This window comes from Ruditapes philippinarum, unplaced genomic scaffold (genome assembly GCF_026571515.1).
Source record: "Ruditapes philippinarum isolate M1 unplaced genomic scaffold, ASM2657151v2 ctg5479_1_1_1_1, whole genome shotgun sequence".
NCBI classification, from domain to species: domain Eukaryota; kingdom Metazoa; phylum Mollusca; class Bivalvia; order Venerida; family Veneridae; genus Ruditapes; species Ruditapes philippinarum.
In genome coordinates this window covers 28,428-49,347 of record NW_026861562.1, presented here as the reverse complement: position 1 = coordinate 49,347, position 20,920 = coordinate 28,428, and the positions used below count along the sequence as shown (strand labels likewise).

Sequence of the window (20,920 nt, the reverse complement as noted above, 5' to 3'; positions counted from 1 at the left end):
TTGACCCCAGGGACAAAACGTGATCAATCTTGGTAGATCCATAAGATGATGTTTTCAAGTTTTTTACTATATAAGAAAAACCTATCAGGCCAATATTGACCCCACTGGACCACCAAATAAACCTTCTAGTGTAGTTTGGTTAATATCCAGCCATTGATTTCAAAGCAAATTTTATTTTAACAAACTGTTGATAAACAAACAACATCAGATGGAAATTCTGATCCCTGAGTGTTTACAAGGTTTTCCATCATTTGATCTACTGACCTAGTTTTTAATCCAGGATAACCTACATTAGAACTTTACCTGTAAAAAAAACATTTTGACAACAATTCTAGTGTTGCCAACTGTCCCCTAAACTTGCTTTATGAGTCATGATTTAATAATGAACGATATCTTTCAATTACAGGAAGTACAGAATCTGAAGTATATTCCACTGATATAACAAATTCAACATCATTATCTTTTGCTGCTTCTGTCATAGGTTTGGTGCACTCTTTGTTATATATATCAAGCTTATTCCCTGCCTGTTCCTTGAAATTTGACTCGTAAAGCAAGAGTTTGTTGTTTTTATCAATATCACTTTCAAAATTCAAGGCATACCATACACTCAAAATAGTTGTAACATTTAAGATGGTGTTGACTTCTTCATCATGTATGAAGATACCTAAATTATCTGACATTATCAGACTATCTAATCCACAGTTATACATAATTATTTTAATAGCTCTAGATGACGCAATAAAAGATGGTAAAAAGGAACTGGATAAATCTGAATTCTTGTTCACTTCTGCAAATACATTAACAATTGTTTGTGACAATATCTGTGACATGGCATTACAAGTAAATGCATCCTTTTTTCCTTCATCTTTATCTGAACTTGAACTGTCATCATCTTCATTGCCTTCAGTTTTCATTTTCTTTGTTGGTGGTTCACCACTTCCATCCTCATTATTGTCTTCTGTTCCTATCTTGACTACACATCTTTTAACAAGGATGTCAGCATACCCGTGCCACACATTTCCATTACCTTGAAAATATATTATTTGCCACTTTAAAAGACATGATAAACAAGTAATTTTCATAGTATTGCAAGTAAAACAAAAGTCCCCTTCCAATGAGAACCACAGCAAAGGCCATGGCCCTTCAACTATCATCAGTATGCCTTTGGGGAAGACATGAATGAACTTTTATCTTTTAAATCTTAGTTTGTCTGTATAAATGTGTTAAGATCCCATGCGTAATAGGGAAATTAGGTTTATAAAAGATACAATTTTATAGAAAGAATATGTATTTATAACTAATGTGACTTGTCTCAACTTTTCTCTTTTTTTAATCATATTTGTAGTAAAATTTCCAAGTTCTGTAAAAAAGATCTCAGTTTTTATGGACAGGCAGGCAGACAGACTGACAGACAGGGGGTTAATATTTAAACATCCTTGGTTGAAACCAGAACTTAACATTTTTAAAAGCAAAATTCTTAAACTAAAGAAGAGATAACTCCAGATATAAAGATACCAGACTACTGATTTGATGACAAAGCACAATTATTAAGTCCAAAATTAAAAAAAAATCAGATAAATCAAAGTTAAAAATGTTAATAATAATGGCAACCTAGGCATTAGACTTAAAAATCTAAATATTTGAATCATCGAAACGTTCTTTTTGATATTTGGATCAAAACAGTAGCCTCTAGAGTGTTAACAAGGTTATTCCATAATTGGGCTGTGTGACCTAATTTTGACCCCGAGTGACACATATTGACCTTAAACTTGACCTTAAAATCACCAAAACTACCTGTCTGACCAATTTCCAGGATATTATGATCAAAACCGTAGCCACTAAAGTGTTTAAAAGGTTTTTATATATTAAGGCTGTGTGACCTAGTTTTTGACCCCAAGTGACCAACATTTGAAGTTGACCTTGAGATCAACAAAACAATCTTTGACCTAGTTTTGACCCTGAGTGACTCATATTCAAACTTGACCTTAAAATCACCAAAACTACCTGTCTGACTAATTTCTAAGATAATATGATCAAAACAGTAGCTACTAAAGTGTTATAAAGGTTTTTACATATTAAGGCTGTGTGACCTAGTTTTTGACCCCAAGTGACCAACATTTGAAGATGACCTTGAGACCAACAAAACAATCTTTCTGAGCAATTTCTGGGGTATTTGGACTGAAATAGATCCATTAGAGTGTTAACAAGGTTTTTCAATATTTGGGCTGTGTGACATAGTTTTTGACCCAAGTCACCCATATTCAAACTTGACCATGAGATAATCATAACAATCTTTCTGACAAATTTCCAGGAAATCTGGACTGAAACAATAATCCTAAGTGTGTTAACAAGGTTTTTTTTGGTATTTGGGCTGTGTGACCTTGTTTTTGACCCGATGTGACCCAAATTCGAACTTTATCTAGAAATCATCAATCATCAAAATAACCTTTCTTGCCAATTTCCAAAATATTTTTATCAAAACAGAAGCATCATGTGTAATAATTTTTTTTTTCATATTTGGGCTGTGACTTAGTTTTTGACCACAGGTGACCCATATTCGAACTTGACCTATAAATCACCAAAACAACCTTTCTGACCATCTTCCAGGATATTTGGATCAAAAGAGTAGACTCTGGAGCATCAAGCTGCATCTTAATATAAGCTACCCACACAGCAAGTTTGGTGCCAATAGGTCAAAGCAAACTCAAGTTGTAACTTGAAAACTAGTTTTTCTTAAGCAACAGTGACCTTCACCTTGTTCACAAACACCTGGGTAGCAATCCCAAGTTGCTTCTTGATATAAGCTACCCACATAATAAATTTGGCGTCAATAGGTCTTTGCAAACACAGGTTACTATGCGGGAACTGAATATCTATTTTTAGCAACAGTGACTTTGACATAACAGACATCTGGGTAGTAATCCCAAGTAGTATCTTGATAAAAGCTTCCATTACACTAAGTTTGGTGTCAATAGGCCAAAGGAAACTGAAGTTATTGAGTGAAAACTTAATCTATAATTTTAGCAACAGTGACAAACACAACTGGGTACAAATCCCAAGCTGTCTCTTGATGCAATGTATAAGCTACCAGTACACCAAGTTAACATCAAAAGGCCTAAGCAAACTCAAGTTATTGACCCGAAATTTCTATTTTTAACAACATTGACCTTGATCACAGACATCTGGGTAGCAAACCCAAGCTCTTGATATAAGCTAACCATGCACCAAATGTTGTGTCAATAGTCCAAAGCAAACTAAAGTTATTGAGTGAAAATTGAATTTCTATTTTTAGCAACAGTGACCTAAATCTTGATCACAGACACCTGGGAAGCAATCACAATCCTCTTGATAAAAGCTACCCATACATCAAGTTTGTTGTCAATAGGCCAAAGCAAACTCAATTTATTGAGCAGAAACCAAAAGCTGACGCCCGCCCACTGACTTTAGCATTCTAATAACCGCTTTTTGTTTTTGTTGAAAACCTTGTCAAGTTTTTTCCTTTTTTTAAAAATGTTTAACAGGTCTGTCTAGTCATATTTATTGTTTTGTCCAAGCATTAATCCTTTCAATAAATAAATGACAATGTTAAGAAAATATAATCAAAATTCAATCATTTCACAATCAAAGTCATTTCTTAATAATTTCACATGTCTGTTTGGTCACAAGTGTTGTTTTGTCTACATATCAAAATTTGTCAAATAACAAAATTATAGCTTAACCAAAATTCAATACTTTGACCTTGACTGTCAATGTCATTTAAAGCTCAAGGTCAAATCAACCTTTTAGAATGTCTTGTCCAAAAGGTTGTTTTTTGCAAGTATGAAAATAATCCTTTGAATTAATTACAAAGTTACAGCCACTTATAACGATAATCAGTGAAAATAAAATAATTTGTCAAGGTCGTACATGAGTCAAGGTTAATTTGAGTTTGATATACATGAAGGTCCTGACTATAAGATGTTGTGTCTTAATATGAAGTTAATCCATTTAGAAATTTATAGCCAGTTACAGAACAAGAGGGCCATGATGGTCCTGAAATCGCTCACCTGTATAATAGAAACTCTCCATGACAAGAAACAAGTAATATTGTAACTATAAACATAGCAGATATAAAATCTAAATCTAAAACTGACATCACAGAGTTCATATTTGTATCTGAAAAAGTGCATATGTAGAAACATTAGTTTTTAGTATATACATATAAAGAAAATCAATTACCCCCTGGGGCAGGGCCAATTTTAACCCTAGGGCTTTTATTTGAACAAACTTGGAAGACACTCACTAGAAAATGTTTCATGCTAAATATCTAAGCTCCAGCTCTTTGGTTTTTTTTAAAGGTAACATTCCTGTGAAGTTTATCACTTTACAATCGGAGCTTGCATTGGTGTAGTAGATAGAATGATGTTTCCTCGTGATCAAGATGTGATATAAAGTTGGTTGTATTGCCACTTAAAAGAATGATGATACGGCAAATCTTACACACTACTACTTTGGAATTTACAACCCACTTTTCTTCAACAATGTTCCCAAACAGGACTTCTTTTAATCCTCAATTTTAATGTTTTCAGACGTTTTTACTTGTTGCTAAGATATGGGCACAGACTAAAAAGTAGACATTTGTGAATGATAACCCTCAGATCAAAAGACAACTTTAAAATGATAATTTATTTAAATCTATTAGACTTTTATTTTACAAAATAATTTTCAAAATTGGATTATTTTGTTTATAATATAATTATTTCATTTTTAACACAAAGAAATTAGATGTTTTCTGAAGTTCCAATATAACAAACCATAATCAATGGTACATCAATATTGCATCTCTTGATGACAGCTCTATTATCCAAATGTAAGCAGTGACAGACTGAAGGAAGGACAACACCATAACATACAATATACAACCCAAAGGCCTTTTGAGGGTGTATAAACTTCAGTGAAGACCAGAGTAAAAAAGGCTATCAATGAAGGTGATTAATACTACTTACATGCCACCTCAGTATGTGGGGAATAAGTGGTGCAGTGATAAATCTTTAAATACCCAAACATATATATCAATTTCTATTGTTAGTAACAGAAACCTTGACCTTTAACCTAGGTTGCCCAACAGAAATCTCATTTGAGCGGCCCCTAAAAGGGGCCAATCAAATTCATATGACCAAACTTGATAAAAGACTACCCAAGAAAGCATACAGACAAAGTTTGGTGATCATCCATCCATTAGTTCTGTAGAAGAAGATGTTTAAATGTTTTTCTATTTTTAGCCCTAGAGACCCCTAAAAGGGGCCAATCAAATTAATATGAACAATCTTGATAAAAGACAACCCAAGATTGCTACTGACAAAGTTTGGTGATCATCCATCCATTAGTTCTGTAGAAGAAGATGTTTAAAGGTTTTTTCTATTTTTAGCTCTGCTGACCCCTAAAAGGGGCCAATTGGAATGACATGAGCAAATTCAAGTGTGACTGTCACAAGGATGCTATAGACCAAATTTGAAGTAAGTCTGCTTAGTAGTTTCAGAGAAGAAGACGATTGTTGACGCATGATGATGGACGATGGACGCCGGAGCATCCCCTTTGATACTAATAGCTCACCCTGAGCCTTCGGCTCTGGTGAGCTAAAATGTATGATTGCTATGGAAAGTCAATGTTTGCTATGTGTGTCACTAGTTGCTGCATGAGATCATTGGTTGCAATGGAAGTCTATAGTTGAAATTAAAGGTCGCTGGTTCCTATAGAAGACACTGGTTGCTATGGAAGACAAGAGCGATCAGTAATCACATGTGTCGCCTCATAATGGCCAATTTCATGTTGGGACAACTTTTGTGACAGACGGACAGACATTATCAGACTATCTAATCCACAGTTATACATAATTATTTTAATAGCTCTAGATAACGCAATAAAAGATGGTAAAAAGGAACTGGATAAATCTGAATTCTTGTTCACTTCTGCAAATGCATTAACAATTGTTTGTGACAATATCTGTGACATGGCATTACAAGTAAATGCATCCTTTTTTCCTTCATCTTCATCTGAACTTGAACTGTCATCATCTTCATTGCCTTCAGTTTTCATTTTCTTTTTTGGTGGTTCACCACTTCCATCCTCATTATTGTCTTCTGTTCCTATCTTGACTACACATCTTTTAACAAGGATGTCAGCATACCCGTGCCACACATTTCCATTACCTTGAAGATATATTATTTGCCACTTTAAAAGACATGATAAACAAGTAATTTTCATAGTATTGCAAGTAAAACAAAAGTCCCCTTCCAATGAGAACCACAACAAGGGCCATGGCCCTTCAACTATCATCAGTATGCCTTTGGGGAAGACATGAATGAACTTTTATCTTTTAAATCTTAGTTTGTCTGTATAAATGTGTTAAGATCCCATGCGTAATAGGGAAATTAGGTTTATAAAAGATACAATTTTATAGAAAGAATATGTATTTATAACTAATGTGACTTGTCTCAACTTTTCTCTTTTTTTAATCATATTTGTAGTAAAATTTCCAAGTTCTGTAAAAAAGATCTCAGTTTTTATGGACAGGCAGGCAGACAGACTGACAGACAGGGGGTAAATATTTAAACATCCTTGGTTGAAACCAGAACTTAACATTTTTAAAAGCAAAATTCTTAAACTAAAGAAGAGATAACTCCAGATATAAAGATACCAGACTACTGATTTGATGACAAAGCACAATTATTAAGTCCAAAATTAAAAAAAAATCAGATAAATCAAAGTTAAAAATGTTAATAATAATGGCAACCTAGGCATTAGACTTAAAAATCTAAATATTTGAATCATCGAAACGTTCTTTTTGATATTTGGATCAAAACAGTAGCCTCTAGAGTGTTAACAAGGTTATTCCATAATTGGGCTGTGTGACCTAATTTTGACCCCGAGTGACACATATTGACCTTAAACTTGACCTTAAAATCACCAAAACTACCTGTCTGACCAATTTCCAGGATATTATGATCAAAACCGTAGCCACTAAAGTGTTAAAAAGGTTTTTATATATTAAGGCTGTGTGACCTAGTTTTTGACCCCAAGTGACCAACATTTGAAGTTGACCTTGAGATCAACAAAACAATCTTTGACCTAGTTTTGACCCTGAGTGACTCATATTCAAACTTGACCTTAAAATCACCAAAACTACCTGTCTGACTAATTTCTAAGATAATATGATCAAAACAGTAGCTACTAAAGTGTTATAAAGGTTTTTACATATTAAGGCTGTGTGACCTAGTTTTTGACCCCAAGTGACCAACATTTGAAGATGACCTTGAGACCAACAAAACAATCTTTCTGAGCAATTTCTGGGGTATTTGGACTGAAATAGATCCATTAGAGTGTTAACAAGGTTTTTCAATATTTGGGCTGTGTGACATAGTTTTTGACCTAAGTCACCCATATTCAAACCATGAGATAATCATAACAATCTTTCTGACAAATTTCCAGGAAATCTGGACTAAAACAATAATCCTAAGTGTGTTAACAAGGTTTTTTTGGTATTTTGGCTGTGTGACCTAGTTTTTGACCCGATGTGACCCAAATTCGAACTTTATCTAGAAATCATCAATCATCAAAATAACCTTTCTTGCCAATTTCCAAAATATTTTTATCAAAACAGAAGCATCATGTGTAATAATTTTTTTTTTCATATTTGGGCTGTGACTTTGACCACAGGTGACCCATATTCGAACTTGACCTATAAATCACCAAAACAACCTTTCTGACCATCTTCCAGGATATTTGGATCAAAAGAGTAGACTCTGGAGCATCAAGCTGCATCTTAATATAAGCTACCCACACAGCAAGTTTGGTGCCAAAAGGTCAAAGCAAACTCAAGTTGTAACTTGAAAACTAATTTTTTTTAAGCAACAGTGACCTTGACCTTGTTCACAAACACCTGGGTAGCAATCCTAAGTTGCTTCTTGATATAAGCTACCCACATAATAAATTTGGCGTCAATAGGTCTTTGCAAACTCAAGTTACTATGCGGGAACTGAATATCTATTTTTAGCAACAGTGACTTTGACATAACAGACATCTGGGTAGTAATCCCAAGTAGTATCTTGATAAAAGCTTCCATTACACTAAGTTTGGTGTCAATAGGCCAAAGGAAACTGAAGTTATTGAGTGGAAACTTAATTTATAATTTTAGCAACAGTGACAAACACAACTGGGTACAAATCCCAAGCTGTCTCTTGATGCAATGTATAAGCTACCAATACACCAAGTTTAACATCAAAAGGCCTAAGCAAACTCAAGTTATTGACCCGAAATTTCTATTTCTAACAACATTGACCTTGATCACAGACATCTGGGTAGCAAACCCAAGCTCTTGATATAAGCTAACCATGCACTAAATGTTGTGTCAATAGTCCAAAGCAAACTAAAGTTATTGAGTGAAAATTGAATTTCTATTTTTAGCAACAGTGACCTAAATCTTGATCACAGACACCTGGGAAGCAATCACAATCCTCTTGATAAAAGCTACCCATACATCAAGTTTGTTGTCAATAGGCCAAAGCAAACTCAATTTATTGAGCAGAAACCAAAAGCTGACGCCCGCCCACTGACTTTAGCATTCTAATAACCGCTTTTTGTTTTTGTTGAAAACCTTGTCAAGTTTTTTCCTTTTTTTAAAAATGTTTAACAGGTCTGTCTAGTCATATTTATTGTTTTGTCCAAGCATTAATCCTTTCAATAAATAAATGACAATGTTAAGAAAATATAATCAAAATTCAATCATTTCACAATCAAAGTCATTTCTTAATTATTTCACATGTCTGTTTGGTCACAAGTGTTGTTTTGTCTACATATCAAAATTTTTCAAATAACAAAATTATAGCTTAACCAAAATTCAATACTTTGACCTTGACTGTCAATGTCATTTAAAGCTCAAGGTCAAATCAACCTTTTAGAATGTCTTGTCCAAAAGGTTGTTTTTGCAAGTATGAAAATAATCCTTTGTCAAGGTCGTACATGAGTCAAGGTTAATTTGAGTTTGATATACATGAAGGTCCTGACTAAAAGATGTTGTGTCTTAATATGAAGTTAATCCATTTAGAAATTTATAGCCAGTTACAGAACAAGAGGGCCATGATGGTCCTGAAATCGTTCACCTGTATAATAGAAACTCTCCATGACAAGAAACAAGTAATATTGTAACTATAAACATAGCAGATATAAAATCTAAATCTAAAACTGACATCACAGAGTTCATATTTGTATCTGAAAAAGTGCATATGTAGTTTTTAGTATATACATATAAAGAAAATCAATTACCCCCTGGGGCAGGGCCAATTTTAACCCTAGGGCTTTTATTTGAACAAACTTGGAAGACACTCACTAGAAAATGTTTCATGCTAAATATCTAAGCTCCAGCTCTTTGGGTTTTTTAAAGGTAACAATTCTGTGAAGTTTGGATCACTTTACAATCGGAGCTTGCATTGGTGTAGTAGATAGAATGATGTTTCCCCGTGATCAATATGTGATATCAAGTTAGTTGTATTGCCACTAAATAGAATGATGATACGGCAAATCTTACACACTACTACTTTGGAATTTACAACCCACTTTTCTTCAACAATGTTCCCAAACAGGACTTCTTTTAATCCTCAATTTTAATGTTTTCAGACGTTTTTACTTGTTGCTAAGATATGGGCACAGACTAAAAAGTAGACATTTGTGAATGATAACCCTCAGATCAAAAGACAACTTTAAAATGATAATTTATTTAAATCTATTAGACTTTTATTTTACAAAATAATTTTCAAAATTGGATTATTTTGTTTATAATATAATTATTTCATTTTTAACACAAAGAAATTAGATGTTTTCTGAAGTTCCAATACAACAAACCATAATCAATGGTACATCAATATTGCATCTCTTGATGACAGCTCTATTATCCAAATGTAAGCAGTGACAGACTGAAGGAAGGACAACACCATAACATACAATATACAACCCAAAGGCCTTTTGAGGGTGTATAAACTTCAGTGAAGACCAGAGTAAAAAAGGCTATCAATGAAGGTGATTAATACTACTTACATGCCACCTCAGTATGTGGGGAATAAGTGGTGCAGTGATAAATCTTTAAATACCCAAACATATATATCAATTTCTATTGTGAGTAAAAGAAACCTTGACCTTTAACCTAGGTTGCCCAACAGAAATCTCATTTGAGGTCTGCACATAAGATTGATATATGAAATGATTGATACAGTACCTCATTTCTTACTTAAGTAATCATCATGAAGGATAAATCCCCAAGTGAGATCTGCAGATAGGCATGGTAAAACTTTCATCCAAAAATATCATTCTACAATCCACTTTAACAATAAAATGCATCAAAAAAGTACATTACAAGTTACTCACCAAGTGATGTATTCTTTAGATTTTCACTAATATCAATTCCACACTTAGGGCATTTTTTTGCATCTTTTGAGAAGCCTTTGCTTCCAATCTCAAAACTACCAGCCAACGGTCCAAACAGATGAGCAGCAAGAATGACTTGAATATTATATTCATTATATTCATTGCTTTTATCCAATGAAAGAAGACACTCTGTGTGTTGTTCTGAAATTAAAACAATAATTCTTAGTGTAAGACTTGTTATGTCGAAAAAACATTGTACAACAAAACATACAACATATAAATTATACATATATTTCTGTGAATTTTGAAAGGAAAGAGAAAATTTAACTTTTAACCAATTATATAATCACTTAAAATCAAGGGCTTAATGCAATAAGGGTGTAACAACATTTTTTTCCAAAAATGGTTTTATATATCAGTTTTGACATTATTTTAGTCTAACTCATATAAACTCTGAAAGTTTGAACAAAGTATATTATTTATTTACACCTACTTTTTTAATAATGATGTAAGGGCAACATAGGCAAAAGTATATTAAACAAATCACAGTGATATCATAAAAATGGAAAAAATATTGTCTTTTTGTAACAATATCAGATCTACTTTAAGTATATGATAATATCCATGAAACATAAGACTTGCTAATATATTGAAGTCAAATCAATTTTTCTTCTAATTCTTATCAAAAAAAGTGCACAGTCATGCAAGAACAAACTGCATCATTTATACCCCATTGGTCTTTTTAAATGATACCATTATCTGCTGCTAAAGCTTTTATTATACAGAATAACTGAATTATATTATTACTATTTACAGAAGTACCAGTTGTTGGGACAAAAGTTAGAAATAGATTAGATAGAAATTTAACTTTAAAGAGTTTTCTATACCACTGTATAACAATAACATCACATATATTTTACATATCATCACATGCCTGATGTTTCTGAAGTCATTATCCTAGTGAAACAAGTAACTGATAACTTAATTTGTACATATGAACCATTTTAATTGAAGGCTCTCAAATTATATGTAAAATTTATGCAACAAGGGCAGGCTTGAGGTAATGACACTGGTAATGGTAATGCAGTAGGAATGCATTACTTTTCTTGAGAGTAATGCAATGAAATGATACTGGATGCTAATTTGCATTACTTGTAATGGTACTGGATTGCAAAATTCAGGTAATGAAGATGCATTACTATGCATTACTTTGAATTACTTCACCAAACTTACAACATCATAAATCAGGTATATTTATTGGATGATCCAAAGAACACAATATAAAATTGTGATGGCCTTAATCAGTCAAATAAAATCTAAAATCATGAAAATTCAATGTCCCCTCTATTTTATATGTCTCTTCTGATTTATAACATTAGTGTGAATTGAAGCATTAATAATTTGTACTCTCAGGCATGTACATGGACCTTTCCGGTTTTTCGTAACGGAACATTTAACATTTAGCCACACCTTTATGATTCATTGCTAGGTCAACTGCTCACAAACAGTATCACAAACATAAGCATGTGTTCTTTTGTGCAAACCAGGTCAACCAGTGACTATCTATTATCTCAGTGTAGCGATTGGATAACAAGTTAGCCTTAATTTACATAAAACTGTAAACACCGGATGAAGGTCCATTGTTCAGTGTTAAATGGGGATTAAATGATGAGTTTGAGTTCACAAATTTTACAGTTAAATATCAATTATTATAAAACTGAATAAATTGAGTGAACACTAACCCAAAACCGTTACAATCTCATTATAATAGATGATATAGCTCAAGGTCAATATCATATATACAGTGTCAGTTTTTGAGATGATTGTCATTGCTGAAAATATATTGTTACATTGTATAATTTATGAAATGAGTTGGGTAGACCATTTTACACACCTTTATAAAAAGCCCTCCTACCAACCATAACCCTTTATACAAGATAAAATTACTATTTGACACTTGTCTTTGTTTGACCATTGGGCACATTAGCACCTTTTTGGAGTGTTCATTGTTACATTATGTCAAGCTGCCATGATTGTGCCAGACTTATTATCATGAAATGCAGTCACTATTACTGACTTAAAATATAATTTTAAGTAAAAACTTAAAATACAATTTTATGTAAACTCAATTTCAATTCAATTTATTTACAAAATGCACAAGTCCCACAATAGCGGGAAACATCATCAGTATACATACATAAACATATACAAATACATAATATTACATTCTTAGGATAATAGTAATATATAGTTACAATTTGGTGAGAAAAAATATATATTAAGTTAACATATTTAGTATGATTAATGGATCAAATAGAATGTTTACACCTTTCATAAGTTTGGTTGTATTTTTATTTAAAGGTAAAAAACAGATGAATATCTTGAGTCATTTGTATAGAAGGCAGATAAGCAAAAAATTTATATGCCTAACTGAGACCTCTTTGAAATTGTCTCATATATTAAGAAATTTAATAATATATGTTTACAAATGTACATTATTAGCTTAGCAAAAAAAATTATCTTATGCTCAAAAGTAATGGTAATGATACTGCATTACTTGGTCCAAGTAATGGTGATGTACTGCATTAATTGTCCAAAATCAAGTAATTGTACTGGTACTGCTACTGCACCATCCAAGGTCATTCTAGGGGGTGATTAACAAAATTGCTCATATAAAAATCACCAAAATCACAAAGAATTTGTTGAATAAGAGAAAAATCTGGCATTGTAACTATGATCTTTAAAACTTTCAAAAAAACACTGGCATGGATGCCATGTCTGTGTATGATCCTTGGTATTAGCGACTGTAAGAGACCAAGTGTCAGACAGTATATACATCTGTATCTGAAGTCCGCTCCATGAGTAAGTCCAACTCACAGTGTCAAGATTTATAAATCGTTCCTGACTGTCCCCAAGTCCTATATACATCACCTGATTAACACCCGAATGTCACACAATCATGGTACAAATACGGTTCAAGTACAAATCATACATGGCAGATACAGTATAGTATGGGTATAAAGTCGAGTAAACCGAGTAAAAGTCGTGTTTAATCATACCAGACGGTACTAGTCCGACTTGGAACCGTACAACAATAAAATGTGTTTGTATGCAAATTCTTGACCGATTATATCCGTGCTTTAATGGAACATACTCGTGCTATATTCTAGTCTAAGTCATACCAACTAATTCCCAGGCACAGCTGGAGCTCAATACTCGCACCAGTCGACCCTTTTATAACCGAGTATATCGTATGTGAACCGTGTGCCAAATCGTGTTCTGTGTGAGACGGGCTTCAGTTAATGACGAAAGCAAATGATTTTCAGTATTATATATAATGTTGATTAAATTCAATACAGTATAATTATGTTCTATGTTTGGCTACATTTCTAACATTATTTGTTGCTAATAATGGTGCAATGTCCTTTGACAAATTCATACATCAAATTTGAGTTGAATGTGTTCTATCGTTGGGGAGATGATGAACGGAAACTGAAATTATCGGACCATGACCAAATTCGAACTTGGCCTGTATTTTCCCGTGATATATCCATATGTCAAATTTGTGCAACTGTTACCAAGATAATGAACAGAAACTGATGATGACGAAATAACAGAACACTATATGCCCAGGCCATTTTATGGCAGGGGCATACAAATATTTCTTGCATATCAGACAGAATTATCTACCGTTTACACCGGTGCAAGAAAACTCTGACTTTCACCCCCCCCCCATGTAAGACAAGTAGCGTGCTTTAAATGACGTCATTGCCGCGCGCATTTTATAAATGAATTGCGTTTTTAGGATGACGTCACTTAACCGTTATGAATGAAGTTGTAGGTTCATACGCTACTATAAGAAAAAAGTGCATATATAAGTGCATATATATTCGCAGTTTCTGTCCTGAAAATAATTGATATGTAATATGCAAGAAAAAGAATCAAACACCGGCTGTTGGTGCAGACCCGAATATTGTGCTCTCGTGTAACTTTTTAGCGGAAACTCGGCAGAGCCTCGTTACCGCCGTAAACAGTCACCATCGAGCATTTGATATTCCGGTCTGTATCGGTAGCCGATGTAAGATTCAAATAATATTATTATTCTTTGTGAAAATGTTTGTATGTTATATGTATATATTTGGAAGTGGCTAGCTGTATAGGTCTGTACGAATAGCTAAAAGTTTTAGGCTTGCCAGGCTATAGACTACATGTGTATATTGACAAGGAAATTAAATTAAGAAATAAATAGAAATATATTGTTAGTGATTTTTTTCAGTATCATTTAATGTTTGGCACTGTAATGCAATAATAAACGGCAAGTATACCAATCATGGACCAATCAACTTGAATCACAAGTTAACAATAATAGCCGAGGCATTCTGATTTAAACAGAAACGTATTCTGGTCCCTAAATGCTCACTTCTAAAAACGTTCTCTGGTTCCCAGTTCTAATATGGTTCTAGCGAAAATGAAGTGTGCTGGGAACCAGCCTAAACAGAAGCAGTCTATAAAATACTGAATGCCACTTTTAAAACAGAAAATGTTAACTAAACAAGAGGGCCATGATGGCCCTGAAGTCGCTCACCTGTATATAGGCCCCCGGAGCGGGGCCAGTTTAAACCCCAGAGCTTTTATTTGAACAAACTTGGTAGACACCCATTAGAAAATGTTTCATGCTAAACATCTAAGGTCTAGCTCTTTGGGTTTTTTAAAAGAAGATTTTTTTAAAGTTTTTTCTTTACACATATAGTTAAAAACAATGACACACCTGGGGCAGGGCCAGTTTTGACCCCAGGGCTTTTATTTGAGCAATCTTTGTAGACACTTAATATAAATTGTCTCATGCTTAATATCTAAACTCTAGCTATTCGGTTTTTTTTCAAAGAAGATTTTTAAGTTTTTGCTATACACATATAAGGAAATGAATGTACCCCGGGGCCGGCCAATTTTGACCCCAGGGCTTTTATTTGAACAAACTTTGTAGACACTCACTAGAAGATGCTTCGTGCTTAATATCTAAACCGTAGCTATTTGAGTTTTTTCAAAGAAGATTTTTTAAGTTTTTGTTATACATATAAAAGGAATATGAATGACCCCAGGGCTTTTTTTTTTGCACAAACTTGGTAGACACTCACTATAAGATGTTTCATGCTTAGTACCTAAACTCTAGCTATTTGGTTTTTTTCCAAAAAGATTTTTTAAGTTTTTGCTATACACATATAAGGAAAATCAATGACCCCTTGGGCGGGGCTAATTTTGACCCCAGGGCTCTTATTTGAACAAACTTGGTAGACATCCATTAGAACATGTTTCATGCTAAATATCTTACTTAGCTCTAGCTCTTTGGGTTCTTTAAAAGAAGAGTTTTTAAGTTTTACTATATGCATATAGGGAAAATCAATGACCCCCTGGGGCAGGGCCAATTTTGACCCCAGGGCATTTATTTGAACAAACTTGGTAGACACCCATTAGAACATGTTTCATGCTAAATATCTTAGCTCTAGCTCTTTGGGTTCTTTAAAAGAAGATTTTTTAAGTTTTTACTATATGCAAATAGCGAAAATCAATGATCCCCTGGGGCAGGGCCAATTTTGACCCAAGGGCTTTTATTTGAACAAACTTGGTAGACACTCACTAGAAGATGTTTCATGCCAAATATCTAAGCTCTAGCTCTTTGGGGTTTTTAGAAGAAGATATTTAAAGTTTTTTCTTTTGGTTGCCTTGGCAACCAGAGTTCTGCATGGAATTAAATTCTTTGAACAATTTTCAAAGGTGACCACCAAAGGATCATTCCTGTGAAGATTGGATGAAATTGGCTTAGTGGTTTATGAGGAGATGTCATTTAAAGTAAAAGTTTACGGACGACCGGCGACGGACGGACGGACGACGGACAAAAAGCGATCACAAAAGCTCACCCTGTCACTTTGTGACAGGTGAGCTAAAAATGAACGATTTTTTTTTATCTGACTTCCCTTTTCATAGACTCTCCTATTTTCATATTAATTTGGTAAATTATTTCAATTGATATTATTATTCAACTGCAAGTAAATCTCTTTTTTCCTTGCATATCAGACAGGATTATCTACTGTTTACACTGGTGCTAGAAAACTCTGTCTTATACCCCCCCATGTAAGATAAGTTGTGTCCTTTAAATGACATCATTGACGTGGCCTTTTATGAATGGATCGCGTTCTCAGGATGACGTCATTTTTCCGTTATGAATAAGGATGTATGTTCATACTTTTACTATAAGAAAAAGTGTGTAATGAGAATATCAGTTTTTTAAACTTCTGTTCTGAAAATAATTGACATGCAATATATGCAAGAAAAAGAATCAATATAGACGGGAATATCTAACTCTCGGGAAACTGTTTAGCGGAAACTCGGCTGAGCCTCGTTATCACTGTAAACAGTTATCCTCGTGCTAGATATTCCGGTCTGTACCGGCAGCCAGTGTAAGATTCTCATATTCTCGTCATAAACTGGAGATTACAACATATTCATCATAACTTTCTTTGACCAACATCGCAATTTGTTTCTAAAAACTAAACATACGAAAACAATATTATTGCTGTACATTCAAGTTCGGGCTTCAATAACTTTATGTGTTGCTTTTATTTTCACGTTGTGCCACATTAAAGTTATAGGTCACCCCTATTTGCAAAGGCTACCAGAATTTTGGCAGTTTGTGCCGTACATAATAACCTATTAAAATCACCCTTATTAATTAAAATTGGGTCAAATAAAAATACCATTTGATAAACAAATCAATTTTTATCAATTCATGTTTTGTTTTTAAATGAAACTTCAATGACATTGTGTACCCAACTATTTGTTAAGGAAATATGTAGAGAATGTTAATCAATATGGAGTCTGCTTCAAATGAAATCTCGCGGGACTTCAGGTTTTAGGAATTCTAGCATCTATTTTTAGTAACGGACCACACACTATTTTTAGAAAGTGTACAATTTTAAATAAAAACAAACAAATAATTAATGAAACATCACTCAAAACAATATAAATCCAACATATTTTTGGTACAATGTCTGTTACATTCACCGTTATTCATAATTGCAAAGCCATGTTTTCAATTAAAAATAGCATTTGTGTCACGGGTCACCAAATGTCATCCAAAGGTATCTGAACCTAAAGTCTCGCTAGTCACATGATAATAAGGACAGCAATGGCAGCGAATTTTATGAAATGTGAACCCACTGATAAACTTTGAGGCATTATTTCATCAATCTAACGTTCTGTCACATCTGTGTTCAAAAATATAGACTGAAGTGTCCCAAATATATCTAACTACCTGTATTAAAAAAGCTTTTGTCCAGATCACGCAGATTTATTGAATTACAGCATGACATAAATATGTCACGGTTCTGGTTGACTTTCGATACGGGATTGGCTTCTGCAAAAAGGTCTAACAGTGCTATAAAACCTGTTCGCTGAAGTCTCCCCAGCAGGCACTCGACGTTGTTTCAACGTTGAAACAACGTTGAAATATGGTCGTGACGTTGTTCAACCAATATTCAACTATGGACGACCATACGGATATATTGCCAATGTATATACAACGTTGATTCAACGTTGTTTATGGTCGAAGTTTTACATTTAGTTTAATCATTATATAAACTTTTATACCACTAATTTTGTGATATTATTCCTTTATTGAATTAGTCTGTAAGTGATTTTTGTCAGGAAAATTTGCGTTACAATCTTTTTCCGTATATTCAAAAATAGCGCTTAAACAAATAAAGTTGGAAATAATTTTTCACTTTCTATTAACGCTTTAAATATTAGTTAATATTGTTTGTTGTTTTATATTTTAGTTCTTTATGAATAATATTAATTAATAAATTGGTATTAGTCAAAACCCCGTTTATAAAATAACGCTGGTCAGGGGAAGTAATTGTTGCGGTCTAAGATTTTGTTTGTTGTCTATGATTATCGTTCGTGCAAATGGTGGCGCTGTTTGGAAAGTTTGAAAACAACACGATTGGCAATTTATTTGGATTTCGAAGGTATTACCGTTATATTTTACTTTAGTTTACTGATTATTTTCTAAAATATTATTATTTATTCTTTAAATTCTACTTTTATTTACTTTATGAAATAAATGAGAGATATAAACACATGATTGAGTTGATTTGACACGTTTTCGCGACCTAAATGAATGATTTGGGTTCGGTAGGCCTTGTAAGCATGAAGTTATTGATGTCCTTGGCAATTTATGATTGTACAAATCTTGTCTTTCTTTAATTTATTTTTCATATTATTAAACATTTGTCTGTACTATATCCTATTTAGAATTTAATCAATTTTAAAATTGAAACCAATAAAGTAGTTCGGCCCACTTAATTTACGTCCCAAGACGATTCGTCAATATATATAACTATGTTTATATTTTATTGATAGTATAATACAGTGTTAATTAGTTTGATAAAAACACATTATAATGATTATTATTAAGTTAAATTACAAATTTGAGTGTTAAACTTTGAAGTTTAATAGTCGTAAATTTAAGGGGAATAATAAATCTATTTCTATTTTATTATATATTATTTTATATTCTAGATTCTGGTCCTGGCTGAAATTTAGAGTATTGCAGCTGTAGCCAGTACACTATACATTCAACATGAAAAGGACTGTCAGGTTTGTTAAATTGAAATTTATTCTTATTAATTTATATATTTGAATTTCTTTACAATACAAACTACGTAACAAAGTATAAATTTTTCAACTACTTGATTTTTATCTTGTCTTAAAATATTTTTTTTTCGGAATATTCCTGTAACATTATTAATATAAAATTTATATGTTTGTTGATTTCAGGATGCTGCATAAAATGGTCTTAGCTAGAGCCTAGAATGTTAATTTCTTGGGAATATGCTGCAAGGAACTGACGGGGAGCAGTTTTTCTTACCAATCATAGGTGATACTTTTAAATAGCTTCTTTTAAAAAAGATTTTGTTGTCTTATATACATTATTTGCTGTCAATATCAAACTTAGCTATGTTTCAATTTCTATGCTGTTTTATGATGTAAATCTTAGAGAAAAGCATTTTAAGATAAAAACAAATCACTAAGTTAAGTAATTATATGTATAATTTGAGATTGACCAAGTCACTTTTAACTACAAACTTCTTATTTTTATTTGCAGAAGCAGTAAGAGACAGCCAAAGAAGTACTCAAACACTTGACATACCCAGAAAGATCTAGAAGAAAAGATTGGAACAGATTGTAGCTTAATTGTTAAAACTATTAAAGTGAATTTAAGCTGCACTTGCACTGTATTTTTGAAATAAAAAATATAAGAAGTATTTAATATTGTCATGATATTTTGTTAAACTTGGTTACTTTGCTTTATATCCAAAAATTAAAGTATGGTGGGTTTTCAACGTTGAAATGACATTGAACCTTCAACGTTGTGCCAACGTTGAAGCTGCAACGTTGTATCAACGTTGAAATTTCAACGTTGTTTCAACTTTCAAATCCGAATATAAATCCAACCTTATTTCAACGTTGAAATCTGACCATAATTCAACGTTTAAACAACGTTGATGTGCCTGCTGGGTCTCTAGCTAGCTGTATGTTACTTGCCAACTTGTTTAAAATCCTTGCTTAAAGTCACAAAATAACAAGTGCAATATGAATAGCAAATACATTGTGTCCTGGCAAGCTGTACGTGACTGGCGTAGAACTTTTGGCTAGCCCTTTAACAGGCCCGTTTGGCTAGCCACTTCATATATATTTCGTAATAAAAGGAATATTTAACTGTTTTCACTTACTTAGTGAAGCGTTTAGCATGTACTTACTGTCTGCGAAGAATTTCTCTAATCTTTTAATTTCGGCACTTTTTTCGAGATTTCCTTCAAGGTAAGAAAGCAATTTTCCTATACCAGCAAGCTGACAGCAAAATAATGGAAAACCTTCGTTGGCTGAAATGTCCACGGTGGCTTCAGAAAAGCTTTTTCCTTTTGCTGAGGCATCACAAAATTTGATGACAATCGGGCATGCTAGTGTTCCTGAGAAAACACAATTATGACGAAATTTATCAAAATGTGTCAATTGTTGACAGAAAATTTCTTTATTCGCCATTTTGTTAGCAGTCACGTGACTTCTACATTTTGAAGGTTGGGGAAAATGCCGGGATCCGAAATCCGGAACGCACGGGATCCGGAATCGTGATAGATTCTTGGTCTAGTCCCAGTGATTTTTCGTACTCTTTGTTCTTTAGTTAATCAATCACATTTGAGGCTTAATTCTGAATTTCACTGTTTTTGATTAATTGTATACAGTCTTCAACATTATATAAGTCAAATGACGCCCGATATATAATATGTTACCAATCTACTTTTTTCCAGAAATCTGTATTCTGTTGTAGCACTGTTTAAATTCACCTCGACTGCTGGTGGGTAGTTCATCTTTTTAAATCCTTCCGCCAATAAATGAGGTCCTAGAGAATATACAAAAACAACTTTTTAAGTCATCAATTAGCACACAAAAACTACACAGATGTTTG

The 20,920-nt window shown here is 33.2% G+C and overlaps 1 protein-coding gene and 1 long non-coding RNA gene across 2 annotated transcripts; one reads left to right on the top strand and one right to left on the bottom strand.

Annotated features, from left to right (window-relative positions):
• Positions 1-235: 235 nt before the first annotated feature.
• Positions 236-20,524, bottom strand: LOC132716128 (uncharacterized). The gene is made up of 4 exons (XM_060699307.1): positions 20,214-20,524; positions 10,396-10,596; positions 5,850-6,188; positions 236-1,027 (listed from the first exon to the last, which is right to left on the bottom strand). Exons 1-4 carry the CDS (start codon positions 20,494-20,496, stop codon positions 363-365), a joined length of 1,488 nt encoding a protein of 495 aa, XP_060555290.1. The 5' UTR covers positions 20,497-20,524; the 3' UTR covers positions 236-362.
• Positions 18,894-19,701, top strand: LOC132716127 (uncharacterized). The gene is made up of 3 exons (XR_009623773.1): positions 18,894-19,050; positions 19,231-19,330; positions 19,559-19,701. It is a non-coding gene; the product is annotated as an uncharacterized LOC132716127 (long non-coding RNA).
• Positions 20,525-20,920: the final 396 nt, after the last annotated feature.